At 37.5% G+C, this 25450-nt stretch overlaps 2 protein-coding genes across 7 annotated transcripts; both read right to left on the reverse strand.

The window, feature by feature from the left end:
* Positions 1-1821: 1821 nt before the first annotated feature.
* Positions 1822-4546, reverse strand: c4h15orf61 (chromosome 4 C15orf61 homolog). Its single transcript, XM_067500458.1, has 2 exons — positions 3192-4546; positions 1822-3078 (listed from the first exon to the last, which is right to left on the reverse strand). The coding sequence occupies exons 1-2, from the start codon at positions 3532-3534 to the stop codon at positions 2951-2953; spliced, it is 471 nt and encodes a 156-aa protein (XP_067356559.1). The 5' UTR covers positions 3535-4546; the 3' UTR covers positions 1822-2950.
* iqch (IQ motif containing H) lies at positions 4518-25356 on the reverse strand. Of its 6 annotated transcripts, none has more exons than XM_067500450.1 (19): positions 24953-25154; positions 24515-24637; positions 24319-24413; positions 24101-24176; positions 20522-20624; positions 19891-20084; positions 19266-19811; positions 18070-18136; positions 17075-17158; positions 16795-16976; positions 15639-15911; positions 15017-15205; positions 10661-10781; positions 10151-10437; positions 6843-7001; positions 5532-5567; positions 5358-5419; positions 4856-4964; positions 4518-4633 (listed from the first exon to the last, which is right to left on the reverse strand). In XM_067500450.1, exons 1-19 carry the CDS (start codon positions 25001-25003, stop codon positions 4553-4555), a joined length of 2838 nt encoding a protein of 945 aa, XP_067356551.1. In that variant the 5' UTR covers positions 25004-25154; the 3' UTR covers positions 4518-4552. The 6 variants fall into 6 exon arrangements, with proteins under 6 accessions (XP_067356551.1, XP_067356550.1, XP_067356552.1 ...); XM_067500449.1 differs by having other exon boundaries at positions 5532-5654; positions 24953-25146; XM_067500451.1 differs by lacking the exon at positions 24515-24637 and having other exon boundaries at positions 5532-5654; positions 24953-25145.
* Positions 25357-25450: the final 94 nt, after the last annotated feature.

Below are 25450 nucleotides of genomic sequence, written 5' to 3' on the forward strand. Positions count from 1 at the left end.
CAACATGTCATAGAGAAGGAAGTGGGGGGGTGAAGAGAAAAGAATTATGGAGCACCTTGTCATCCCTTGGGTGAGGGAATACACTATAATAGATTTTTAATGGCTTCAGTAAGTTATCCTTGCTCCAAAAGAAAAAGGTTGTGATCCAAGAGGTCAGAAACTACAGAAAATATCTTAGCTTTTTCCAAAGAAATTTCAGTAAACAATGTGTCTCAGTCTGCTCATTTAGCATAAATGTGACTCTGTCCAAACTGATCAAAGTGTGAAAATGGCTGCAACTGAAAAAGTTCCTAGTTGAAAAGTAATGAGCTCTATGTTTCAGTTGTCACATTATAATTCAAAAGATGCCATTTCACAGTGAATGTTGTGACAATGTAGGCTGACACCTCTGCATTAAGATGTAATTCCAGCGCGATCCTTAAAGTGATCTGAGTGATGGCTCTGGTACCCCCGCTGCTCGTGGAGCAACCACAATGTGGCCGATCCAGAGGTTTATTAATGATAACCTCACCATCGTTAGCTGCAGGGGTTTGTTCACACAATAATTGTTTCTGCCAAGCAACATATATCTATATGACAGAGAAAATAAAGCTGGTGTGATTTTCCCTGTTAAACAATTGATTTAAGAATCAGATGCATCAACTATTTCAAAGAGATGAACATGGCTTGTACCATTTGTTTTTACATTAAAGAAACTGAGAACTTATGTGCTAATTAGAAGATAATTACAAGTCTCAGTGTGTTGATTAGCAATTTCACTGTTGAACATTAACAATTTACAGCAACACTACACTCAATTTCAGCACTTGTTTTGCTTTACTTACCTAAATTCTAAACAGTACAAGTATTTAAAGATTTCACCTTGACAAAACTTATTACCAGCTCCAGCATGCAATTAAACTTGCCAAACAAGCATTAATTCTTTGTTCATTACCACATTAACTGTGTTTTGGGTAATTTAGACACTTCAATACAGGACCAGAATACCACAACTATTAAAGGCATCAATCTCACACCAAACGCAGATATATTTTGTTAATTTACAGCAGTTCAGATACCCTAAACCTGCACTGGTGGTGACTGGAGGTTCGACATGTAATGTTAAACCTCTGTCTGAGATGAAGGGGTGCCCTCCCCTGCATTATAGAGTGACTCAAAGGTGAAGCCCTGAAAACAAATACAATGTACTCACCTGCTCCACAGTTTAGATTTCACTGACTCACATCATCCTGTAATAGCCACAGACAAAGCTGCAGTCACTTGCAACCCCATGGAATTGTATCTGGCTGTACGGTGCTATCAATGCAGCTCATGGGTCAAAGGGTCAATGAGTAATTAAGACATGGTTGCCTGAGCATTCCCCATGCACACTTTCAGTCCTGATGAAGGGTCAGAAACAAAAGGAAGGGGATTTAAGTGCAGCCTGATACTATAGATCAGATTTCCATAAGTGTGTCTAAATGTTCCTTGCTCAAAGCAATTAGTATCATTAAGAGAATTGCAATGTCATGAGGCCGTTTTAGAACATTCTGCTCATAAATTCCGCATTAGCTTTCAAAATTGTTTGCAATTGTGTGCATGCAACTAAAGTTTGTATTTATCGTAAGCTACTTAAGCTTACGATAAATACAAACTGTATGGAACAGACTGCTGATTTTTTTTAAAAGTTTAGGGGCTTTGCACATTGGATTCAGGACTTTAAAAATCTTATTCAATAATTATTGTTTTGGTGGTTTTTCCTTTCTTTCAGGGAGAAAGAGGTTTTGGTTGGCTAGGTCTAAGAAAGAATACAGACTCCTTTAAAGACCACATACAACAAACTTGACTGATCCTGGTATTCTTTTATTTTAATTTAAACAACCAGACATACGAAATGGCGGCACATCATGACACTCAGCATGTTGGCTGATACCATATAATTCAAGTGCAAAGTTCAAAAGGTGCATTGATTTACATGTACAACATGAAATTATTTCTTCTGTTCAGCTGTTGCTAAAAATAAAGAGGCCTAGGCCAGAAAATTGAGGTTGCTGATAAATGCTATTAGTTGGAGATTGTGAGAGGTGAAGAAATCAATATGGCAGTTTGTCAACCTACGTTTCTGAGGGAGCACAGCTCTGCAGCAGAGGTAAGTGTGGCCTGTCAGCAAAGCACATTACCAGAAATCAAAGGCCAGAGAAGGCCTGGTGGGATGGATGCAGAGGTCTCTGTACAAAGGCCACACTTTGGTAATTAAAACCTATTTTATCAGACTTGTCTTGTCACTGTTTTTTTTCTAACACTATTGACTATCTGTTGCATGGAGAGTGATCACTAATTCACCGTTAAATAAATGAGCTGGGCTTATTTAAGTTTCGGTATCGGTCACACAAAATTAAACAAAAGACACAGTTTTAAGTAAATTATGCCACAATTATATTTAGAATTTCAGCAACTCAGATTTCTATTGAAATCTGGACTAAGTTTACATACCACACCTTAAATTGTTGTGTTTGTATCAGCTGCCTTTGGGATGTCACAGTCGTATGTTTCAATAATTGTGTTTGTTATTCTGTATGGCTTATGCAGTCCTCAGTTTGCTTCTTGAATATTCTTGAAATTTGATTAATACTTGGGTATTAAACGAACTCTTGTCTAGCGTTTTTATCAACACATCTTGAGAAGATGGCTGGCCCTAGAAACAAGTTCTAGTGACCTAAAAAAACATTGTGGTCAAATCATCTCCTGCACTGTCACTGCATATATTTTTACGTAAATTAAGTGTTAGACCTCATTTGTACAGTAAATTGTAAATGACAAGGCTTTGTAGATAACAAAACCATATTCTTCTATTAGTACTCTGTGTAATACACAACTGAGAACATCATGTGGGGTAATGTTGTAATTACGGCAGATAGGTAAATGCCACGGTCCTCTGCCCTTTGCAAATCAAAATACTGTTTTTTTGTGTTTAAAACTGTGCACCTTCTTCTTCTTTGTAGGCAAAATAGACAGTGACAGGTCCAACACTTGTCTGAACGGTTTCTGCAGCTCCCACCACCATCCAGCAGCCAATGCCATAAGCCAAACAAGGGATACCTGCAATAAAAGGTCATGGTGGTTATGCACTTTCTGCAGTGTTTTGAAATATGACTGTATCATCTGGGAATCACCTATCATATGGGAATTGAGTATTTAAAGTATTTACTGACCCAGATTAAGCACTTTTAAGATGGTGAAAAACTTGTCTTCAAAGTCCAGGTTGTGTGCAGGTGCCTTGGTACAGTGATATTTTATAAACGGGAAACAGCCAGTTCTCAGTATTTGATAGTTGGATCCCTGCACTGTCCAGTTAAAGTTGGACAGCCCAAACTGGTCATTGTGGACAGAGCTGTAGCGAACACAGTATGAAGTCCACGGCGGGAGTTTGCGCTGCATCAGGTGACAGGTTAACACCTCTGAAGCAGCTGGCCGCAGGCCGGAGCGACCAAACGTGCTTGGAAACAGTGCGATTTTTAGAAAGAGGTTGTGTAGCTGCCTCAAAACCTCCTTCATGGCTTGTGTATAAAGTGGCGATAACCCTTCGACACGCTTATTTTTATTGTAGAGGACTCTCTGACCAAATGTATCATTTTAAATTTTATACACAACAGTCTACTAATGTAGACACATCGTTCCATGCGAGCAGTTAAAAGAAAATGCAAACGATGCTACAAACAGAGCTGCAAAACAGCTAATGTTAGCTAACAAGACAGAGACCGTTTCCTCACATTGTCCCACACGTCCGGTTACACACACACACAGTTTATCCTAGCCACCTTACACATCAGATAATTAGGAATGCGCACCGAGTTTATGTGCTGTAGCTCGTAGTGCACCGACCTGGTTCTGCCGTTAAAGCCATCCGTTTGGAAACGCGGGCTGCGCAGTCGTTCCACCTCAAAAGAATTAACGACAAGCAATTTATCAAGTTAACGATTTATAGTTCTCTGTCTTGCGGTGGCATAAACTAGTCCATCCTATAAACGATAAAAAGGTGAAAATACAAATTATCATCCACTGTTTTTACATTTGTATTTTACATTACAATCTTCTTTAAATACAAACAAATGGAAGTAAAAACAGTGCAGTATTTTCTGAAATGTTCCAAATATTCGTTAAGTTCAGAGTTCTGCTGTGTGTGCAACACGAACAGTGGTGCGCAGACTGGCTTTAACAGAAGTAAAGGAAGACATCAAATAAGGTTATACTTTACATTAATTCCTTTGAAAAATCACATTATTGACACCTTATTTTCCAAATGTCCAAAGAAAATAATGGCCACAAATTTACGCTAACAGTGTATTATGAAAATCTCAGTATATCCTATTTACTATGACTATGTTGGTTAGTTAATCTGTGTGGTATATACATGTGTGATCACAAATTTTCCACTTTTAAAGTAAAGTATAAAAAGAAATCTTGTGAAAAAAGTGAGAATATACATTTCCAAGGTTCACAGGCTAATGTGATGCTAAAACTAGCAAAAACATGATAACTTAAAAAAGAAGAAGTTTATTGGTGCAGCAGCTGTCTAAGCAGGTTTGTCTTCTACTGCTAGCAGCTTGTTCTGAGTAATCATCATCAGTACATCTTCTATGTTCTTGATCAGCCCCTTCAAAAACAACAACAACAACAACAAAAAAAGAAGTACACATTACTACTGCTATTTATTTTGTCAAGTAAGCACAATCTTCCATTTGGAAATATAATAATATCTTATTGTATTTTTATAAATTAATTATTTGCAATTTCTCCAGCTAACAATATGCAAGCTGACAATAAGCAAGTGTCATGAAATAGCTGAAGAGAGATCATTAAGTCATTAACATAGTACCTTGAAATTAGTTTCTCCTTGCATTTTAGAGGATGATATCTCCTGATGAATGTCTGACAGATTTCGAGCAAAGGTCACTAGAGCTCTCTGGAGATCCTCTGAGACTGTTCTATTAACGACACCCCAAACAAACGAGTTTACTAATGAGCCCCGTGTTGCCAGTTAAGAAATAATCCCATTGTTCATTTGATGGTTGTGGTTAAATGAAACTTTCAGAAATGTAAGTCTCCCATCTTTAGTTGCAGCACTGTGTACCCTAAGCGATTTGTGTGATAAATATGTTAAATAATCATCTACTTAACAGCTTCTGGAGTTTGCAGCAAGATTTACAAAGCCAGGGCTGGTATATTAATCCTCTAAAACAACAACAACAACAACAAATAACAAAACCCATCCTCATAATTAGGGTTTTCCATACGTAGATTGTTTCTACTGGAGATAAACCCCAAATTCCACTGGTACTGTATGTACATTAATTTGACACAATAAGAAATATACATACATCATTCCAATACTGCATCGGTCACTGCTGTCATAAAGGGCAAAAACTGTGCCTTGCTTGCACTGCAATTTAAGTCACAAACACACAAAACAGTATGAAATAAATTAACTGTACATAATTCTATTTTGCAAAGAAGAACTAAATGTAAGAATAAATGTAAACAATCATTTTTACCTTTTTGTCAAATCCTATTCCATGAGCCTTGCACATCTTGAAAAACACGCAATGGTACAACATGGAAAGGTTAGAGTGAAACAAGTGGATCCCAATAACTGCATAGCAATTAAGCACAGGAGGCTGTAAACAAACAAACATGATTGTTGGCATTCATCTTTCTGTTAATCAAAATTGTAACAAAAATCATACTTAATAGAAAATAACATGTTCTACTATATTTGCTGCTGAAATTTCAGGTCGTATTATGTATAAATTGGGTAGTGCTGAGATGCTTGAACCGCCTACATATGTCCTTAGGGTCCCTGTTGAGCTTGGGGAGGTGTGTGATTAGTGAACATGATGAGTGTGGGGCACATGTGGTTAACTGGGCCTGGGCCTTTCTTAGTTAACTGCGGGAGGAACAATTAAGGTTTAGAAGACATGCCAAACACAAGATGAGCCTAATTGTATGCCAAATAAAAAAAACTTAGATTTTTGGATGACAAAAGTTTGCATTCAATTTGAAGCATTAGCAACATGTAATTCAACACATTATTTGGGTTAAGAGTATGTAAGTGTTTTAAGTAACACTAAAGAAGTTGATTACTTAAAAATGGTAGGGCTCGAGAAGATAAAAAGTGTCTGGTTCTCTGGCACCTTTGGGAGACAAAAAAGCACAGGCCTAAGCCTTTGTGAGCTGAGGAGATAGCCTTTAACTCGCTGTGATGGGTGTATTTGCAGTTGTCAAGCCCATGACCCTCGTACAACAATAAAAGTGTCCAACAGGGATTTAATTGTGTTTGTAATATGCAGACCCCTAATGATGGCCACTGCTAAAGCCATTAACCACTGCAGTGGCTCAACTGCTGTACTGAAGCAACAGGCCACCAACTAAATGAATGTTTGATAAAATAATACAATTGCAGATTAACAAGCGTAAACTCTGGCATACTGCTAATAAAAGAACTCTTTTGTTTAAGGCCTGGCATCAGGTTGATGAGGTGTTCAAGCATGCATACACATGCATAATGAAAATGGTATGAATTATTAATGTGTTGATTATTTAGGCTCATCTATCAAAATGATAATGAATTCAGCACCTAAACACCAATTGAGCTCAGTGCATAATTACAGTATTTAGTTGTATTTAACCAAAATGAGGACCAAAAAAAACATTTCTTTCTTTGTGATTACTGCAGTGATATAATTATATTTCTTACCAAAACATAATAAACACAAACATAATTTGTGAAGAAAATACTTTAAAGCAATTTCTGAAATGTAACATTATCAAACAGTCAAAAAAAGAAATAAAAATAACTGTTTTACTTTGGGAGTAATCTGTTGTTCACAGCATTTCTCTGCGATCGGTATTGGCACTTCTAAACAGCCTGTGCGGAAATTTAGTGTTCCTCCAGTTATCATTAGAAGCATCTGGGTCATGGCCAGCTGGTCACTGTATGCAAGGTTCAGATCAATAGCCCACACCTGTAAACAAAACATCATGTACTCTGTGTTACAGCTGAAAAAAGTGATACTTTTGCCTTGATAATTCCAATATAATCACAAAAATAGAATGTCAACTCTTTACCCTACTAATACTTACAAAGAGATAGGTCAGTACAATTTTAACCCTTATATGTTATCCATATTGAAAGCAGGGGAGAGGAAAACATGGTTATGGACTGTGCTCAACAGATTGAGGTAATTTAGAGTGACACGTGCACAGAGTAGATCCTTCCCCGTGCGTTAAGTTCAGTCTGCCTTGGGCTACTTTGTTTGGCTGGGGTCTGATGATAAGCGAAGTTCAGATATGTATGGTAAATAGCATCATTATAAGTATATTAAGGGGTCAGGTATGGCAGTAGCCTTCTACTTAAACAGGGCTAATTTTTCCAATAACAACCTAATAGCTATGCCCTCTATTCAAAAGTGGCAAATAAATCACCAGTGAAGGAGTTGTTAATAACTAAGTGGCAGTCGACTGCCTCCTTTTACTGTTCCTATTTGTCAAAGTAAATGCTACTGCCACTAAATGCAAATCTCTGCCTGTCTGAACATTGTAGTCTCTATAACAGGAGCACTTATTCTCTACTAACACACCGATATCTGACCCTATATTGTAATTTCTAAATTTGTATTATGTATTGAAGTTACATATAGTTTTAAAGAAACACCACAAATTATCTTCATCAGTGATTTAGCTAACATTGAAAAAATATATAGAAAAATCATATTTGGATTACATCATTGTTTAATAAAATATTCAAATATCTGATTTTGTCCAGCCCACAGTCCAAAAACCAATAATATTAAGTTTATCAGTTTCCAATTATTTAAGATGTAAAAAAAAGCAAATCTTCTCATTTGAAAAGCTGGAATCAGCAAAAAATTTCAACACTAAAAACAATTAATCAATTTTTATAAAAAATGTTTTGTTGTCAAAATGATCTATTATTATCTTACCTTAGAGAAGCCAGTTCAATACAGTATTTAAGGTGCTATCATACAAAAAACACATCCAACAAATTAAATACAATTAATACAACAAATAATACATTAAAATACTGTAGGGATGATTTATAGGACATGTATTGAACTAGAGTGTTAGTATAATCTAAAGCAGTTTTTAAATAAGTCAAAGATTATGCTTCTGAATTGTAATTTTCAAGTGAAGATATTGTATTATCAACGTTTTCAATAAGCTATATGAAAAACGAATTACATAAAAAAGTCTATACATGTACATTATGTCATAAGCTGTGCACTTCGACACAACCAAATTAATTGCAAGCTGTATAATTCATGTTGAACAACAGTTCAGCACCCAATCACCTTTATTGAAGAACATACAGTAGATACCACTGGACAGATGTAAGCCTGTATGTATCAGGTTGATACCTCGGCCTGAGTGATGGACACACTCGGTTGAACCATTCACTCAACTCACTAAAAATCATACTCCCATATCCCATTGTCGCTTTTAACAAAGCCGTGGGAAATGTAAGCTTGGATTGTACCTGTTTTCTATTGCCTTGCATTTTCATTAAAAACCCTGATGCAGCAGCTGGGGCCCAACCGTTCCACAATATGAGGCAAGACTGCAAGGGCAAACATATGTGACCCACTTCTTCCCGTCAAACAAAGTAGGCAGCTTTTAGCAACAGGTCTGAATCTAAATTGATGTTTAAATCCAGACAGGTTTGCCCATGTGACTCTCTTCTGTCTGAGCTGTGTGTGGGGAGATGGGTAAGAATCTGTCTTTAATGTTCCTGCCTCTATTCAAGCACATGCAGTTTATAGTCTACTCTTAATTATGCTGTCAGTGAATCACATTCAATTTCAGGTCAACATTGAAACTGAAAATTAATTTTAAGGCTGTCAATATATCATTACAAAGGGCAGCTTCTGTCCCTATTCCATATATGTAATAGCACATTTTATGATTTGAGTGTCACAGCTTTGTCAGTGGAATGACAATTTAGTTTGATTATATGAACCCCTGAAATGTATAAAATACTGAATGTTCTTTTTACCTCATATCAATATAATGCGGTGAACTACATAGTGACTTTTCATATGACAAAAATATATTTTGTGAGATTTTAAATCTCAAAAGGTAAAAAAAATGATAATGTACTAAAATAACATTATGTTTTTTTACAAAATATCTGAAGTTTGAGACACAAGTTGTATTGTCTGAACATAGCTTTGCTCTCACTGTGCATTAACATCACATCCATAAGATACTACCCTCTAGTGGCAAAGGTACCCTTAGCTTGTGTCCACTCTACTTTCTTTTTTCAATCTTGGAACCAATTATGAATGCAAGCCTAAATAAACTTTTAAGAGTGGAAAGAATAACAAATATAGATTTATTACTATATCCTGAACAAATCCCTAAAGAGGCACATGGCAAATTATGTATTGATATCACATGCATTTTAAATGACAAACAACATCTGAAAACTTTCCTTGTCCTTGATCAAGCCCTTTTTTTAAAACTTTTTAAGTAGCTCCAAATACAGGTTCAAATTTTATAGACCATAATATAAACAATGCATTTTATTTTATAGCTCTGGATCAATAGACGGTCAATGTAGCCACATGTTGGGAGCAGAGGTTAAACCATCATAAAGCAGTCTATTTCCAAAATAATAAATCAAGAAGGTCTTGACAAATAAGATGAGGCTTTGATGGTGTCTTGCTACATAACAAGACAAATTTCAGCAGACCACTGCAGGTAACCAGGCAGGGGTTAAACACTGACAGGGCATCACTGTGAGGCTGCCAAATCACTTTAGAACGACCTATTGTCTGAAAAATAGCTGCCTCTAAATTTCTCGGCAGTGTAAGGTTAAAGGGCAAGACTTAAATTGAAGAATCAGTGTATCGACACAATAAAACCTGACAGTTTATTAGATGGCCTTGTCTCATAGTTGGTCCCTTTGCCCACTGTTTCCCTTGCTTGTTTTCCAGATCCCTGGGGAGCATTATGGGAGACACCTATCTGCTCATATGGATCTCTGATCCAGCCTAAAAATGGATTTTTCATCAATGTGGTCAAACAGAGCTTTGATGCCACGTGTCACAACAGACAAGACCATATTTATCATTGTAGCATTGCTGTGTCTCACCTTCTGCTCCATGGTATCGTGGTTCAGAAAGGTAACCAGGTCCACTGAGACATAACCTATGATATGGCGTTGCAGACAAGCCTGACCCACACGTGTGCAGATGGAGTTCAAGGTGTCTGGGTGTACAGAGGTCTGAGGAACAGTGGAGCCTACAGCTTCGAACTGACAGGAGGCATGAAGCTGGTCTCCACAGGACAGCATGGTTACCTCACCCCCAGGCTCCAGCAGCAGATCTACTCTCAGACAGGTGATACTGTCTGAAGGGGGGTAGGCCTCCACCACACCGCCTAGACACACAAAACATTAGCCAGAGTACAGCACCTGAAATTCTCCTAGTCTGTTTAACAAATTGCATCTGTTCAACAATCAAGTAACATAAAAAACATATTTTTCAGTTCACATAGGCAACATCTGAGAGCTAGAAAGGACAGAGAGAAATGACTGTAAGCATACTCAAACTGCTGTATTTCCTGGTGAATAGCATTCAGTGCCTGACAATAGGTATCTGACCTTGCCTGAGGAAGGTCTTCAGGAAGCAGGCCCAGTTGGGATAGCGGGAGGTTTTATAAGGCCGGGCGTAACGGGCCAGCCACTCTGGGATCTCATCTAAATATTTGAGCAGCACAGACTCCTACAGATAGAAAGTTAAGGTGCATACATTAGGGATCTGCTGAAAATAAGTTGGTGTCAGATTTGTTGACATTATGGATGTTTGTTAATTCAAACCAAGTCAATAACAAGTCCTGGCCACTTTATTTTGTACCATTATCAAAGCTTTCTAGGTGTCAACCACATTACTGGAAATGCCCTTGACTTCAGTGACTGTTTGTTATCCTTGAGACCTTTGGTGGCTGCTTCAATTTCTGCGTGAGTGTCTGATGGATACTGCAGGAGGTTCTCTCTGTGAGTGACAGCCTATTATCAGAAGGCCTCAGGAGTCTAATGACTTTAACTCACAGGCACAGACATAGCACCTGCCCTTAATAACAACTATCTCCACTGGGCAGCTGATGAATACCTAAGCTAACCCATCAATCTGGGGATCAATTTGGGCTTGACTGGGATCAATATCACTCTTGTTTCTGTAACTAGGAAATGCTATAATGGCTTCGCCACTTAATAATGCTGTTAATATCTAACTTTTGTTTTAGGTGTCTCTTAAACAGTTTGGCTACTCAACTGCACTCATGTAAAATCTTTCCACTGACAACCCTTTAGTTGTCCTTTTTTACTGCATTATAAACATGAATGCTTCTGTTAATTGTATTAAGACTATAAATCCAGATATCTGAATGTTATAATGTTGTTGTGTGACTATTTTACATAAATGTAGTTATGTCACACACAATAAAATGTCTAAAAACTGCCTTGGACATGACTAAATTCTGAATGGAAATAATGTTTGTTCTTTCATCATCCTATCTATAGTGTAGCTTCACTGAAAACAGGACTACACTAGAGTAGAGATATTGTTGTTAACATTCCAGTCATGTAACAGCCATGATCATATTCAAGTACGGTAAGAGGCGAGGTCAAATGCTACACAGTGATTCCCCTAATACAAACCATAAAGCACACAATGGTGCGGCAAAAAGTGTAAAGGAACGGTTGTCATTTTCAACGGAAGAGCAAGCTCACCCCAGGACTTTGCCTATGCAGTTCACAGAAACAGCAGGGCAGAAAGAAAATAAAGAGAGGTATTTTGCAACAAATTATTTGGATTTAAACTGCGTAGAGTGCCTTGTGATAGGATTCAAGCTTTACTTGGTGTCCACATAAAGCCAAACAATCTGGTCATAAATAACATAAATGTAGCCCTGCCTATTTGATTGCCATTTTATCTGTTCATTACATAGTGAAACAACTGAGAAACTAAAATAAGTCCTTAGAGTAGAAGGATATAATTTGAATAGTCATACATTTTTTAATGAAGAATTATTTTCTGTAATACCAGCCATAAACACCTACCATAAAAGCTTCAACCTCAATTATTACAGAACATGACTATTTTGATGTAATATTATAATAACCACACACAAACACGGGTGTACCACAGAAAATGTTAAAAGTCCTATCAAGGTAAATTTTGGTTAATTATTTTAAAGCAGAACATCAAATATTTAAATTCCTCCATACAAACACAGGCTTCCCAAAAGAATAGATAGAAAACATCTGTATAAAATGTCCCTTTACCTGTTCAGTGGTGGTGATTATCAAATGACCCATTTCGTTGACAAACTTAACCTAAATAAGGTGTTGCTCAAGATCTGTTTGTACACAGCGTGAAAAAAAAGAAGTACTCCATCTGTTGAGGCTATTAGGTGTAATTTTTACCCTCTTGTGCTTAATGATCCATATGCAAGCTGTGTGACTGCTTAAGTGTGTGTATGTGCCCCTTCAGGCATAGCATGGGTGCAGATCTAGATGTCTTTAACCTCTCTCTGTGTAAATTCTAAAAGAGGTGTGGGGGCTTTCTGCAGGCTGAAACATTGTGCTGGAGGCTGTGTGTCTCATAATATTAAGAGAAGCACACTGTCTCCTAGACTTCTATGAAAACTCCTATAGCGTGGACGTGATCCCTCCTCCTTCTCATTTGTTCTCCTTTTGGTCTTTCTTTTGCATAGCCAGAGGGGATCTGATTGTTGGTATTATTCTGAATGCCCACATGGTGTTCTTGTGAGTCAGGCATCTCCATGCTGAGCCCTTCAGAACAAGCAATAATTAAAAAAACTGCACACAGTTTGTGTGGGTTAAAACTAAAAATTCTTTCTAATTCTCTTTATTTATTTTCAATAATTATAAAGGGTACAGGACATTAGAGAGTGAACTGTGAAAAACATTTTAAGTATATTGACTTCATTTTTAGCCAAACAGTTAAATTATAAATTAATATTTAAAGTGTTTAATTTCATCATTTGTATTTGCTTTAATAATTAATTTAATTGCTGGTATTTTTATAAACAAAGCTTTGAACATCTATTAAACAAATGCTTAAAAGCCTGCAAATATTAAACAATAGTATCTATCCAATTCACTGCCTGTCATTGGAATTGCAATTAGAACTACTTTTTAGCAAAGTGCTACATTAAAGAGCGTCATAGTTGAAAATATACTGCCATGATTAACATCTTCCTATATTTTCTGCAATGAGAAAACAGCAGAGAGGAGATACTCTGACATGAAATATTCATGTTTAAATCTAATCATCAACCTTGTTTTGTAATCTTCAATCCTATAAGGCAAAATTGCTATCTTCACTTTATACTAGTAGAACAACAGATACATTAAATTAAATTAAAACATTTTAGGACAAGACAGTATCATAACAAAAATCAAGCAATGACGAGCACAGGATGGGGGCTTTGCTTTGATTAAAAGAGCAAGGTGTAGAATAAATGCCAGTTAAAATGTTGTGTCCATATGGCCCACAAGCCCCGAGGCTGTCGGCCTACAATGGGGGCCTTGGCACTCTTCTCTCTCCATGGGACCCCAGCTGGTGAAACAAACCCCATTTACTTTCCTGTGCTGCCTCAGCCACCATTATGGACCTTGGCTGTGGCTCAGCCACTCTCTGCCATAATTAACAGCACCAATGCCACAACAATTACAGCCCTACACTGCACATACACTATGAATCAATGAACAAGCTAATAGGAACAAAACAGAGTGAGCTATAAGAAGCTTGAGATGACTGCTGTTCTTTCGAATGGAATAAAAAGTAAAATCGTTGTGCTCCAAGCCCACAATCATTAGCCTGTAATTAGTTTACACAAAGCTCTGAGTTAAATGGCAAAATACGGTAATTAACACATGACAGAAAATCAAAGGCTACTTTGTAAGCATATGAAAAATAAGAGCCAGGGGCTCAGAAGCTATCTACAGATTGGATCTGTACTAAATGAATACTTTATGAATTATGTTTATTTTATTTGTTTTGCATAGGTCTAAGATCAAGTCTGATTTATTTGTTGAGGATAAAAAAAATAAAGTTTTAACTTTATGGTATGACTTGTAGTTCACTGTACTTAAAACAAACATTTGTAATGCAAATAATATTAGGTATAAATCTTTCTGACATTAATCCACACAATTGTTTTTTTTTATGAAAATATAAATAAACAGAGAAAGATGCAGTATATTCATATATAATTTGCTTTGATGACCAAAATGCATTTACTGCAGCTGTAATAACAGGTGAGACCGGGATTTACTATAAACTGACGGCATTTTATTCTCCCTAGCACAGTGACACCAGTTGATATGTGTACCTATAGAAAAGATAATGGCTGTGGGTATAAATAGATATTTTATATGTCAATTTGATGTTCTATATCTTTAGGGACAATGCTCAAAATTCTGTACCATGATGATCAACAGTGAGACTATTACATTAAGACATTCTAAGCTCTGACCCCACTGTGATATATGCTTTTGTTCATTTAGTAATAAAATAGTGATTTTATTTCTTTGTTGAGCAGTCTCATCTCAACAAGGAACACAACTGTCATTTTAATATCTAGCTATTACTATAATGTTATCTGTTAAGTATCTAGTTGTTACCATGTTAAATTGAAATGGGCAATTTCTCATTGGTATGAGTGTAATAATAACAGCAATAAACTTTATTTGTGTTACACTTTTCTAAAACCAGTGCTTTGAGGGGAGCCATAAAAACAACACATAATAGTAAAACACATCATTTTCAGGAGAAGTAATAAGTGAAATAAATACAAAAATGAAAATACAAACCTAAAAATCAAGCAAATTCCATTAAACACTGCAGAAATTAAGTGTATAAAATGTGTTTTAAAAAGTTATCATATAGTTAATAATTGGGAGGTGTGGTATTATTTTAAGTCACATTACCTGAATCCATTTTGTGTTCCATAGCTCAGGACCACAATGATGATATTCCTGCAGGGCCCAGCTATAGCAGCTAAGATGACATATATCACAGTACGCTGTACCCTGGCCCCTATTCTCAGAATCCATTTTAAAGACCCAGCGCTGCACATCCATGTTTTGAACAATAAGCTCAGCCAGTGTTTCATGAAGCTAAACCAAGATAAAAATGTGAAATAAAAAACATAAATATATAAATTAATGCAAGTGAAAGTTAAAACTACAGTATGTAACTTTTTCAAATAAACTTTTTTTTTTAACTTGTGATAAGTTCCATTACTTATCTTTAAAGATGCTGTTGACACAGACTCACTCAACAGCACTGGTTGTGTTGCAGAGATATTCCTTTCAAAATGTATTTTAGTGAGGCTTGCCCTTCTCACCAGTCAGAGAAGGCCAAACCCTTTGGTTCACATGATTCTGTTTATCTATGACACACCACTGCCTTTGACACAGAATCAGTATTTGGAAACTTGGCTGGATTGATTTTAAGGGACCAGCAGCTTGATTACCAAAAGTTACATATTGTAGCTATAAATTGAAAATGTGTTCTTGTTATCAAACATTTGTGTTCCTATTCTCCAACCTGGGTTAGTGAGTAGGTGTCACCTCGACCAGGGGGTACATCAACCTCTGCCCCAATAAAGATCATCCTCCCTCCTGACTTTGTGCTGTAGAGCTCTACAACAGCGGGTTCTGGACCCAAGACTGGTACTCCCAGCTCATCAGCCACTGCCAGGTCATCCACATGAGCCACTCCGCCCACAATGTAGGCCCGCTTCCCCTGGATGAGGTTCCTGATGCGCTTCAGGGTATGTGGACTGTACTTTAGCAGTGTAGACAGGCACATGTTTTGGGTCTGCAAGCAAAGAGAAGAGAAAGATTACTGATGGAGCTAAGAGTTCTCAGTAGCTCTTCCAAGGGCTGTTTTTTGACCTGATTTATCACTGTGTACACACAACAGATCTATTATTGTAATAGCCAGCAGGGTTTTGACCTCTCCTGGATTCCAGCAGGTTGAATTGATAAAAGCTGCCTGTGGGAGGCCTCCCCTATCCTTCACATCTTTAATGTGTGCTAGCAATGAGCTCCTTGGGAATACAACTAATTACTTCACATCTGTATTTATTTGATCCACATGGAATTATCCCTTCTGTCACTGGCAGAATGCGCTGCCAGCCATGGGTAGCAGTGATTCATCTCAACAACACGTCTGGCACAGTTTAACAACAAAACAGCAGGAAAATCAATAGAAAGAAATTAAGAAGACCATGTCATGTTGCACATTCAATCTACTGCAAAATTATGTAAAAAGATGGATGGATAGATTTGAAAAGACAAAACAAGTCTATGTTGTTCTATTAAGAAAACGAAAACAATTCAAAATGGCAGCAGTAATAGAGAAAGTTTGAGTCAACAAATACGGAATTTAAATATTTACTGAACTAAAGCAAAGTAAACCCATTTTATTTACCCATACCTTGATATAGCCCTAGTTTGTTTATTTTTAAAACTATTAACAGTGAATGAAAAATCTTAAACAGAGTTTAGTTCTCAGAAGTATGTGGTAACAATCTCATCTAGTACCCTCTAGAGGAGAATTCACAAACTACAGATGGTCATAGCATCTCTGCAGGACAACATAATTTATTTAACTACAATACATTTTTAAATCCTGTTGAAAACATGCACTGTCACAATTTTCTTGAATGTTTATATTTGCACACAAACTGTGACCTTACTGGGAAATAATCCAAAGCCTCAGGGGTGAGGATAATAAAGCGTTTGATGCCTGATGGGGCCTCAGTAGTTTTAGTATCAAACTCAACTGTGGCTCCATCACCCTTCAGGAGGCTGGTGTAATAGTGCAAGATGTCCTCCTGCAGATGTCGAGGACATACATAGATCACCTCTACATTTCCATCTAAAACAAAAAAAAAAACAGGCAGATTTTACAAATTACGTATTACAGTAAAGCATACTAAGTAAGTATATGTTGGTGTGGCTGAAGAAAGCATATACCTCGTATATCACATAGTCGGCTTATTTGGGTGTTCTGTAGAATGTCAAATCCCTTCAAGTTCAGTCGCTGGCTCTGAGAGTATCCTATCAGAATAAGGTCACAGTAACTTCAGATTCATATATTTTCTAATTGGCTTTATTCAAAATCTGTATTTCTGTACAAGTACCCTCAGGTGAGCAAAGAACTAGGGGGTGGGGTAGTTAAGGCTAATCACACAGTAGTGCAATACAGTGATTAATTTAGCTTAATAACTAGCAGGTGCAGTGTCTGTTGTGTTCTGGGAGTCCTGTTGCACCATGTCCAGCCACTGCTTAGCTACATCCAGTGATATCTCCAGGTTGTTCCTCTATGTCTGTCTGGATTTCTGCCTGGGAGAGAATCCTCAACTGAATCAAGGTAATTAAATGATTGGATTCATGCTAATTAACAACAATGGGGTTTAACTTTCTAATTATCCTTGCTCACACAGCACTCTCTGTAGCCACCCCAAGAGCAAATAAAGCATTCCATCTGCTAGTAATTAGGCTTAATAATTTTAGACAATCGCTCAATGATTTATAATGCACATGCCTGATTACAGTCTAAATGTGAGCTATTGTGAAATTAAAACAAGATTAGATCATAGACTTCACTCTATGTCTAGTACAAGAATATAGGAATGCCTTCCTTTTGTGTGTGTTTGTGTGTGTGTGTCGTTTGCAGAGCAATAACATAAGACCTTTGTGTCGCTTGCAAATATTCAACATAATGGCTCTTCATTTGCTTAATCTGCAAATTAAATGGCGATTGAGACTAAATTGTTCAGTTCCCTGGCATGGGGACTGTCATCATCCTGTGAGTGCTTTCCTGCAGAGAGCCATTTGAATGAAACAGAGTGCTTCCACTAGGGCCACAGACTAGGGCAGCAGAGTGGTGAGACAGGGGATGACTGCTGCTAGTGTGTGTGTGTAAGTGTGTGAATGTGTGTGCCTGTGCAGCAGGCAGAGAAAGCTACCTAATGAAGGGATGTGGATAATGGTCCTCTTGGAGGACTGGATATGTTTCCAGTTGGTTGCCAGATGCTGGGGATGGAGGAAAGGAGTGATCAGAGAGGGGACTGCTTAAGCATACACAAATACACATACACACAAATCATCACATCATTGCATAGCTAAAACACATCAAGCCAATCTCTCAGGACTAACAGAAGCAAACCAAGCATAAAATACCACCTTAATTAAATTAAGTGTTTACTTTAGAAACATCTTCTCACAATTAATTCAGTCTGCAAGGTACAGGTTGCTACTGCCAAGGGAAGAGTAGGAGGCATAATTAACAGGGTATGAATGTGTGAAGATTGAGAACATACATTTAGTGCATGTAAACACCCAGTGGTGTTAAAAATAAATGGACTTGTCGGCAATAATTAATATTGTGTCAGAGCTCTTAAAAATGTTCAGTTCAGATGACAACACAGACATGACAACTGCAGTGAATGGTATAAAATTCTACAGAGCTATGGATCTGGGAATACTGTACTGTCATACTGTTCTTCTTAAGAATGAATAGAAACAAATAAATTTTTTTTTGAGCTGTAAGATGTCATGAAATTAAAAAAGTTGAAACTATTTGGAGATGCTAATTACAAAAGTTGTGACACCTTAAGAGTGACAGTAACAGTAATCTACCTTGCATGTATTTATTCTTCGTATTAATAATATTGATCAAAAATTATATTATATAGTTCAAAAAAATAAATAGTATTAAATTAGCCTTTGTTTACTCTAAAACCTAACATCTCCACTGCATATTTGTAACTAATATTTGTAACTAAACAATATCAGAAAGAATTAAGTTCATTTTTACCCCTGGCCACCAAACAGTACCTTTTGTCCTGTTTTCCTATCAGTGTGGATGTAGTTTTATTTTAGTTAAATTTCTCAATTTGTATGTTCATTACACTCATCGATTCTTAGTTGTGTTTTAATCCGCATTTGTTTATGGATGTAGAAGGTAAAAGAGAATTAGTGCCTTCCAAAGCATGTTGGTCAAAACACATATTTTAAATTGTTCTCCAACCAATTTTGATTTCAGAAATTCGGATGGCAAAATATTCTTCCAAATTTGGGATTTGTAAAAGAAGGAGAAAAAATATAAAAGAGCACTATTAAGTAAGACAGAGGGAGAACAAGAAACACTGGATATAATCACCTGGGCTCTGCTGCGGTAATTCTCTAGTTGTCTAAAACGCCGGGCCTGCAGGGCCTTCCTGACACGACGCATCTGCATGTGCATCCACCATGAGATGGCAATGGTTCTTGCCGCCCACTTGCGCCGGCAGTGGCACAGATAGGCTGTCCGGGCTACATGGCGCCTCCAGCAGGACTGGATGAGGATGGCAGCTGCCTCAGTGCCTCCTTCTCCTTTGTAGCGCTGACCTGGTTGTAAGACTAGATCCAATACCTCCTCCCAGTTTTCAAGCACTGAGAGGAGGCTGATTACTGGAGGAACCTTTCTCCAGCCAATATTCAAGTTATGTCCAAGCTCCACCAACCGTTCCCCAATTACTTTGGCTAGAGGCACAGCAAAGTCCCTAAGCAGCTTTTCAAGGGCCTCCAGAGAAAATACTACCCTGCTCCATGACAAGCTATAGCTCTGCTTGAAGTAATAAAAATCTACTGCCATTGGGTTGACTCTTCCATTTATGATGGTAAAGGGGTATTTGATGACATTAAAAGGAGGTTGCACAGTTAGGTTCTACAGAACACAGAGAAACAAGTATAAAAAAACATAGACATTGGTAATGGATTTAAAAAAATTAAAATACTGTTCATACCTGAGGGCTTTTAGGAAGATAATTGTGGTCTTGCATCAGACCCCCATGGTCCATGCTCTTGGAGGTTGTGGAGGGAGGTGGTGTTTTAGTAATCCATGGGGTTGTGAATTCCCTGCCTGTGGTGTTACAGGTTGATCCAGGTTCTGATTTCCATTTCAACTTCTTATGACATCTGGACTTCAAGCCTATCAGACCTAAAGTCACAAATGGACTCAACTGTATTAGTGACTGATTAGTGGCAACCCCTCATCACTGTCAACTTACATGTCAGCTGTCCCTTATAGAACACAGTCAGTAAGGAGAAAGAACTATAACAAAGTGTATCTCTAGGGTGAAAAGAAGCATCCTTGTGCTGGATCAACAAATTAAGTAAACGTGAATCTGGCACTGAAGAAAATACAGATTAAAACAGACTTGAAAAAAAAAACATCAGAGACATTAATAATAAATACAGGATGTAAATGAATGTTAAAATTTAACTCCAAGAATAATGTAAAGTATAGTGAGCAGTTTATCATTTAATATACAGTATAGGTTTGATGCGTGCTACAAATAGGCACAAAAAATCAGGCCCCATTTGAATGCAGTGTAGTTTTCAGACAATGGTAGTGAGAATGTCAAGTGTGTTTACCCATCCCAGAGTCTTGTTCAGGTTTTGCCAGGTTGTGGTGACCCCTTGGTTCAATAGCTTGAAAACTTGCCACAGGACCAGCGATTACTCTGTGATGTTTTGTCTGAACAAAAGAAGTTTATAAGATCAGATGTTGTACTCTACAGCTAATATAAATAAAACCAAAGATACTGGCTCAGCATTTCGTTGGTCTTGTTATAAAAAGTTGTTAGCAACATTAAAAGTGCCCAAGCACTAGCAGATACATTTTCTTTTTTTTTCTACAGAGATTTTTGTAAATTGAAAGTATCCAACCAATCCAACAGATGTCCGTTTAGTTGTGTAAAGAAATGACTTCCTAGAAGAGCACAAAACAACTTGACACAAGCAGAAGGAGTAAGAAGGAGGGGACTGATACATGAATAATTAATTAACAAGTGATACAGCAAGGGCTATAAATTATTCAAAATTATAAAAATGTCCGATAAACCACTTCCCGTACTGAATCTAAAAACTCTATAAGGCAAAATAAATGCCAAAAATGTGTTTTTATTGTACACTAATAAAATAGTAAAAGTAAATTTTATATCCTAATTTAAACAGGATGATGAATTTGGAGTAACCACAACTTTTTGTATACATAAGTTTTAAATGTCTCATTACTCATAAAACACAAAGTTTGATTCACCAGACTTGTCACCTAATGTCCTCTCCTTCGTTCTCCTCAGACCACTGAGTTCTCTGACAGACCATGGGTAGTAGCCAGGTGCTAGGAGAACCTCCCCTCAAAGGCACACATCTGTTTCAGATGGGGCTGGAAAAAGGTGGCACCTTTTGTAAAATTGCTAAGATGCAAAAGCTCATTCCCTGGCATTGCATACAGAGTGGAGAAGAGCTGGTCTGAGATGCAGGAAGAAGCAGCAGGCAAAGAGCCAGTTGTTAGCAGTTGGGGAAGCTACGGCTGTCTTATTGGCATGCTGGACCAGGTACCCACTTCTGTCCTGAGACAGCTGTAAACCAGTAGCCCATAGCACAGCAATCAGGCGCCTGTTTCTTTAGAAGAATGCTGATGTGCTGCAATCTGCTGCTTTCTGCTTTCTGCAGCCAGCACTTCCATCTCTCCTACATCAGAATGACAGTCTTGGCCTCTATTTCTCATGTCAGATAGAGATTCCCAAAAACATATTGAAAACAAAGTGTGTAAAATATATCTAAAACTAATGTAAACCTTTGCAAAGATTGATTTGTTTGCTGTCACAAGTGCTAGGTGTCATCACTAAGCCAAGTGGCTTTATGTCAGTGTCTCTCTGAGACAAGTAGTGTCTATTAATGCAAACCTGTAGCATAAATCTTAACTCCAGCATAAAGTGTCTAATCTGGGAATAAAGGGAACCCGGAAAAGAAACTGATGTACATGATTATGTACGCATTAAGTAAAAAAACAATGATATACAATTCATCCTAGCTATAACAGAACCTCTTGTAAAATTTTCTAACTAAATCATTCCTAAGGGAAAGTGGTGTATGTACAAATAATATCAACAAATACTGTGACCACATGAATCAATAACTCACTGCACATAGCAAAAAACTGGAGGACACAATATCATGATATAATTCGGATTATAATTAATAGAGACTTTGAAGAATAAGAATTTGCTCATGGATTGTTCTTTTCCAGCAGCAAGTGTGATGAGAAAAAACTACTCCATAACCCCAATAATGAAATACCATATGTTGTCTGGTTTCCTTGACAAATAAGAATTTAAAATTCTGCTGGGAGTTTTTCTTTACAAAGCCATAGTTAAATTAACTGTCATACAATCCATGATTGTAATGTAGACCCTGAAAAAAAGAAAGCAATGTACATGATTATGTGAGAAATATTGCACAAAAGGTGTGTAAGGCTACAGGGCAAACCATACTAAAATAAATGGTTCACACAGGGACATACAGATGTTTGTCGTAATAATGACTTGTAAGTGTGGGTTCTTTCTTGGGTTTTGAGTATAAGAAGAAGGGGTTTTGAGAGATATTTAAGGAAGACACTTGACATACTGTGGTGTTTTTCTCAATGCCGGGATGCATTAAAATGAGAGAGTTTATTAAGCTGAATCCTTTCTTCAATTCTTCAAAGATCTAAAAATCTAACACTCAAATAAATAAGAAAGAAAATTTCTACATTTCTCAAAATCAGTGCTCCAATGGTGTCAAATACCAAAGTTGTGTCAAAGCTGGTGGCTTCACCTACAGTCAGGCACACACTGGCATATGAAGCACAGGGTTTAATCTTGTGCTGCAGATGAGAAGCTCTCCTTCACCAACCACCTTAAATATGACTGAGCTGCAGTCTTCACATCTACAAGACCAACTAACTCCATTCAAGTCAAACCTCCCTTATCAACCAATAGAACATAATTTACATACATCACTGTAACCGGAGGTACTACATCTGACACCTCCTACGCTAACTGGAGAGCAATCCTGGAGAGCATCATTACAAGTCAGCATCATGATGACAAGTGTCAAGGTCACACAAGTATGGTGAGGCATTCAGGATGTAGTAGGAATACAGTAAGCACCGTCACTCCTGCCACCGAATACCAAGCCAAGTAAGTGGACAAGAGTGAGAAGGAGTTAAAGCTAAAGGGCTAAATAAGCCCTCTAAAGGCACGATGAGGCCTTCAACAGTTTTGCTGAGCACAGCAACTACATCCCAGAAGGAGGCAGGTCCATCGCCAACGTCAGCAGACACCAGCCAGGAATTCTGCGTCCTTCAGTTTCCTCAGCTGCTGAACCACACCATGTGTTGACTGTTAACCTAGCATTTACGGCTACAGGCCTATGTCTAGCTAAACACACAAATCCAGTGGAGACCCTTCAAAAAAAGTGCAGGCATCTAAGAGATTTGTCCCTGCAGTCATTGCACTTGTCATTCCTGTATTATTGATCAGTTCAGATCATCCTCATCTGATCACTCCAGTTGAGTCAGTTAGACTGGGGCCTCCTGGGTGCCTTATGCCAGGACAAAGAGGCTTTAGCTCTTCTGGAAAGCAAATGAGTAAAGGTAGAGATAGACGGTATACAGAGATATGCGACACCGCTCTTATTATGTTCAACACATGCCCCTCCTTAAGGCACCTAAGGAGGCCGTCCTTTCCCATTTGTGAGTTACACAGAAAAGAAAAGATTGTCTAAAGACCCAGAGTTAGCGGCAACCTGAAATACAGAAGCTGGTCAAAGAAGGCTATGTGAAGATGCTGGAACCAGGTGATGAAGACACTCCCACCAGTTGGTATATTCCACATCATATGGTGTCACACAATGGAAAGAACTGAGTGGTCTTCAACTGTTCATTTGAGTTCGTGAGAACCAACTCTGGGCTCTTCCATAATGGCAGTTGATGAGATTTGCAAATCACTGCATTCTGTTTTTATTTACGTTTTACTCATCGTCCAAACCTTTTTTGAACAGGGGTTGTACAGTATATATTCTATTTAGGATAGTACTTAATGTACAGTATATATTCTATTTAGGATAGTACTTAATTTTACCAAGTAAAAAAGAAATTTTGATTTTTAATTGTGAATAGTAATCTACCTTTTTCACAGGTGAAACCACTGAGGGAAGTTTCCTTGGTGGGCCCACATCCCGGATGCTCTTGATAGGAGGTTTCCTGTGCAAAGTCTTTTGTTTGTTAAATCTTTTTCGCAAGCTCACAATATCCATTTCTTTATGATTCTAACAGTGACATAGTTAAGTGACTTAACTCTACAAAAGTATTTAGTGATAACAAATGTAAACTTCCTCATACTTACCATTTAGGAATCTGGGCAGTTTTGTGTACGTCCTCAATGCTTGGAAGAACCAGTAGCCTCCTAGTCACTGTTGTCAGATAATCCTCAGCATGTTTCTATTTTCAGTAAAAGAAAGAAGTTTGTAATTTAGCTACTTTGTCTGGTGTCTTCCTAATAATATAGTTATCAGTACTTATTTTGTATGAAGCATCCTCACCCTGATGCTGCTCTCTGTCTTGTGAATGGCAATGTCTAAAGTTTGAATGTCCAGTATTTTGGCCCTCTCATTGACAGTGATTTTCTCAAGGCTGCGTTTGAGTTGTTTCAAATCATCTTTAACCTGTAATAAACAGTTGTGATGTTCATACAGTGTGTAACTGGCCCCGAATGAAACAATCTTAAAGATGAAAAACATAACTTTGGGCTTTACGCTTGCTGTTGCCTATTGATGGTTTATCTAGAGTTTTTGTTTAGAGGTTTGAAAAGCACAAGAGATGTAAATGTATGTTTTATTCAAGTGCTATTTTACAATTATTATAACAGTGTGGTCGTATTTTAGAAAACGTTAAGTTGAACTGGCTAACAACAGCACTTAGCTAAAGCCAGACAGACGGACTGCAATTCATAGCTAGCGTTAACATAAACTAGACATTACCTTCACTAAAACCGCTCCCATTTCCTCTTCATTTCTACGCGCGTTATACATTTTTGTGAAATAGTGAATTTTTCACATCTGTCACCTCAGCATAATTGTAATATCTAATATTTTTATAGCCACTGTCAACGTTTCCAATCTAAGTCAAGCTAATTATCGCTAACCCATTACTCGTATCCATGACAACACGAAGCCAGTATGTCAGTTTACTCCAAATATATTCTGTCAGGCAGTTTTTGCCTCCGCGGTTTCTGTACAAACCCCGTGTCAGCTTTAGCTACAACTGTTAAAATTTTACCCATGGTCATGCATTTATCCATATTTTAACCAGTATAGTCTGCAGAGATTGTTCAATTATCAATGGCACTTTTTGGGGGGAGATACTGCTTTGCCTGAAAGATAACGCGCAGGGCTTTACAATATCGTGTTTACAAAACTCTACCGCACAGGAAGTAATGGCGGTTTTATTACAGTACTAATAAAATGTCACCACAAATA

This window comes from Channa argus, chromosome 4, assembly GCF_033026475.1.
Source record: "Channa argus isolate prfri chromosome 4, Channa argus male v1.0, whole genome shotgun sequence".
NCBI lineage: Eukaryota > Metazoa > Chordata > Actinopteri > Anabantiformes > Channidae > Channa > Channa argus.

What these genes read in the sequence shown, in the direction of transcription:
- c4h15orf61 (XM_067500458.1), bottom strand. Translation starts at nt 3,534, where the DNA reads ATGAAGGAGGTTTTGAGGCAGCTACACAACCTCTTTCTAAAAATCGCA. An exon ending in CTTAAAAGTGCTTAATCTGG is followed by an intron (nt 3,079 to 3,191) that starts GTCAGTAAATAC and finishes CTTTTATTGCAG; the next exon opens with GTATCCCTTGTTTGGCTTAT.
- iqch (XM_067500449.1), bottom strand. Translation starts at nt 25,003, where the DNA reads ATGTATAACGCGCGTAGAAATGAAGAGGAAATGGGAGCGGTTTTAGTG. An exon ending in TGAACAAGACTCTGGGATGG is followed by an intron (nt 20,085 to 20,521) that starts GTAAACACACTT and finishes TTGTGACTTTAG; the next exon opens with GTCTGATAGGCTTGAAGTCC. An exon ending in CCGACTATGTGATATACGAG is followed by an intron (nt 16,977 to 17,074) that starts GTATATGCTTTC and finishes TTTTTGTTTTAG; the next exon opens with ATGGAAATGTAGAGGTGATC.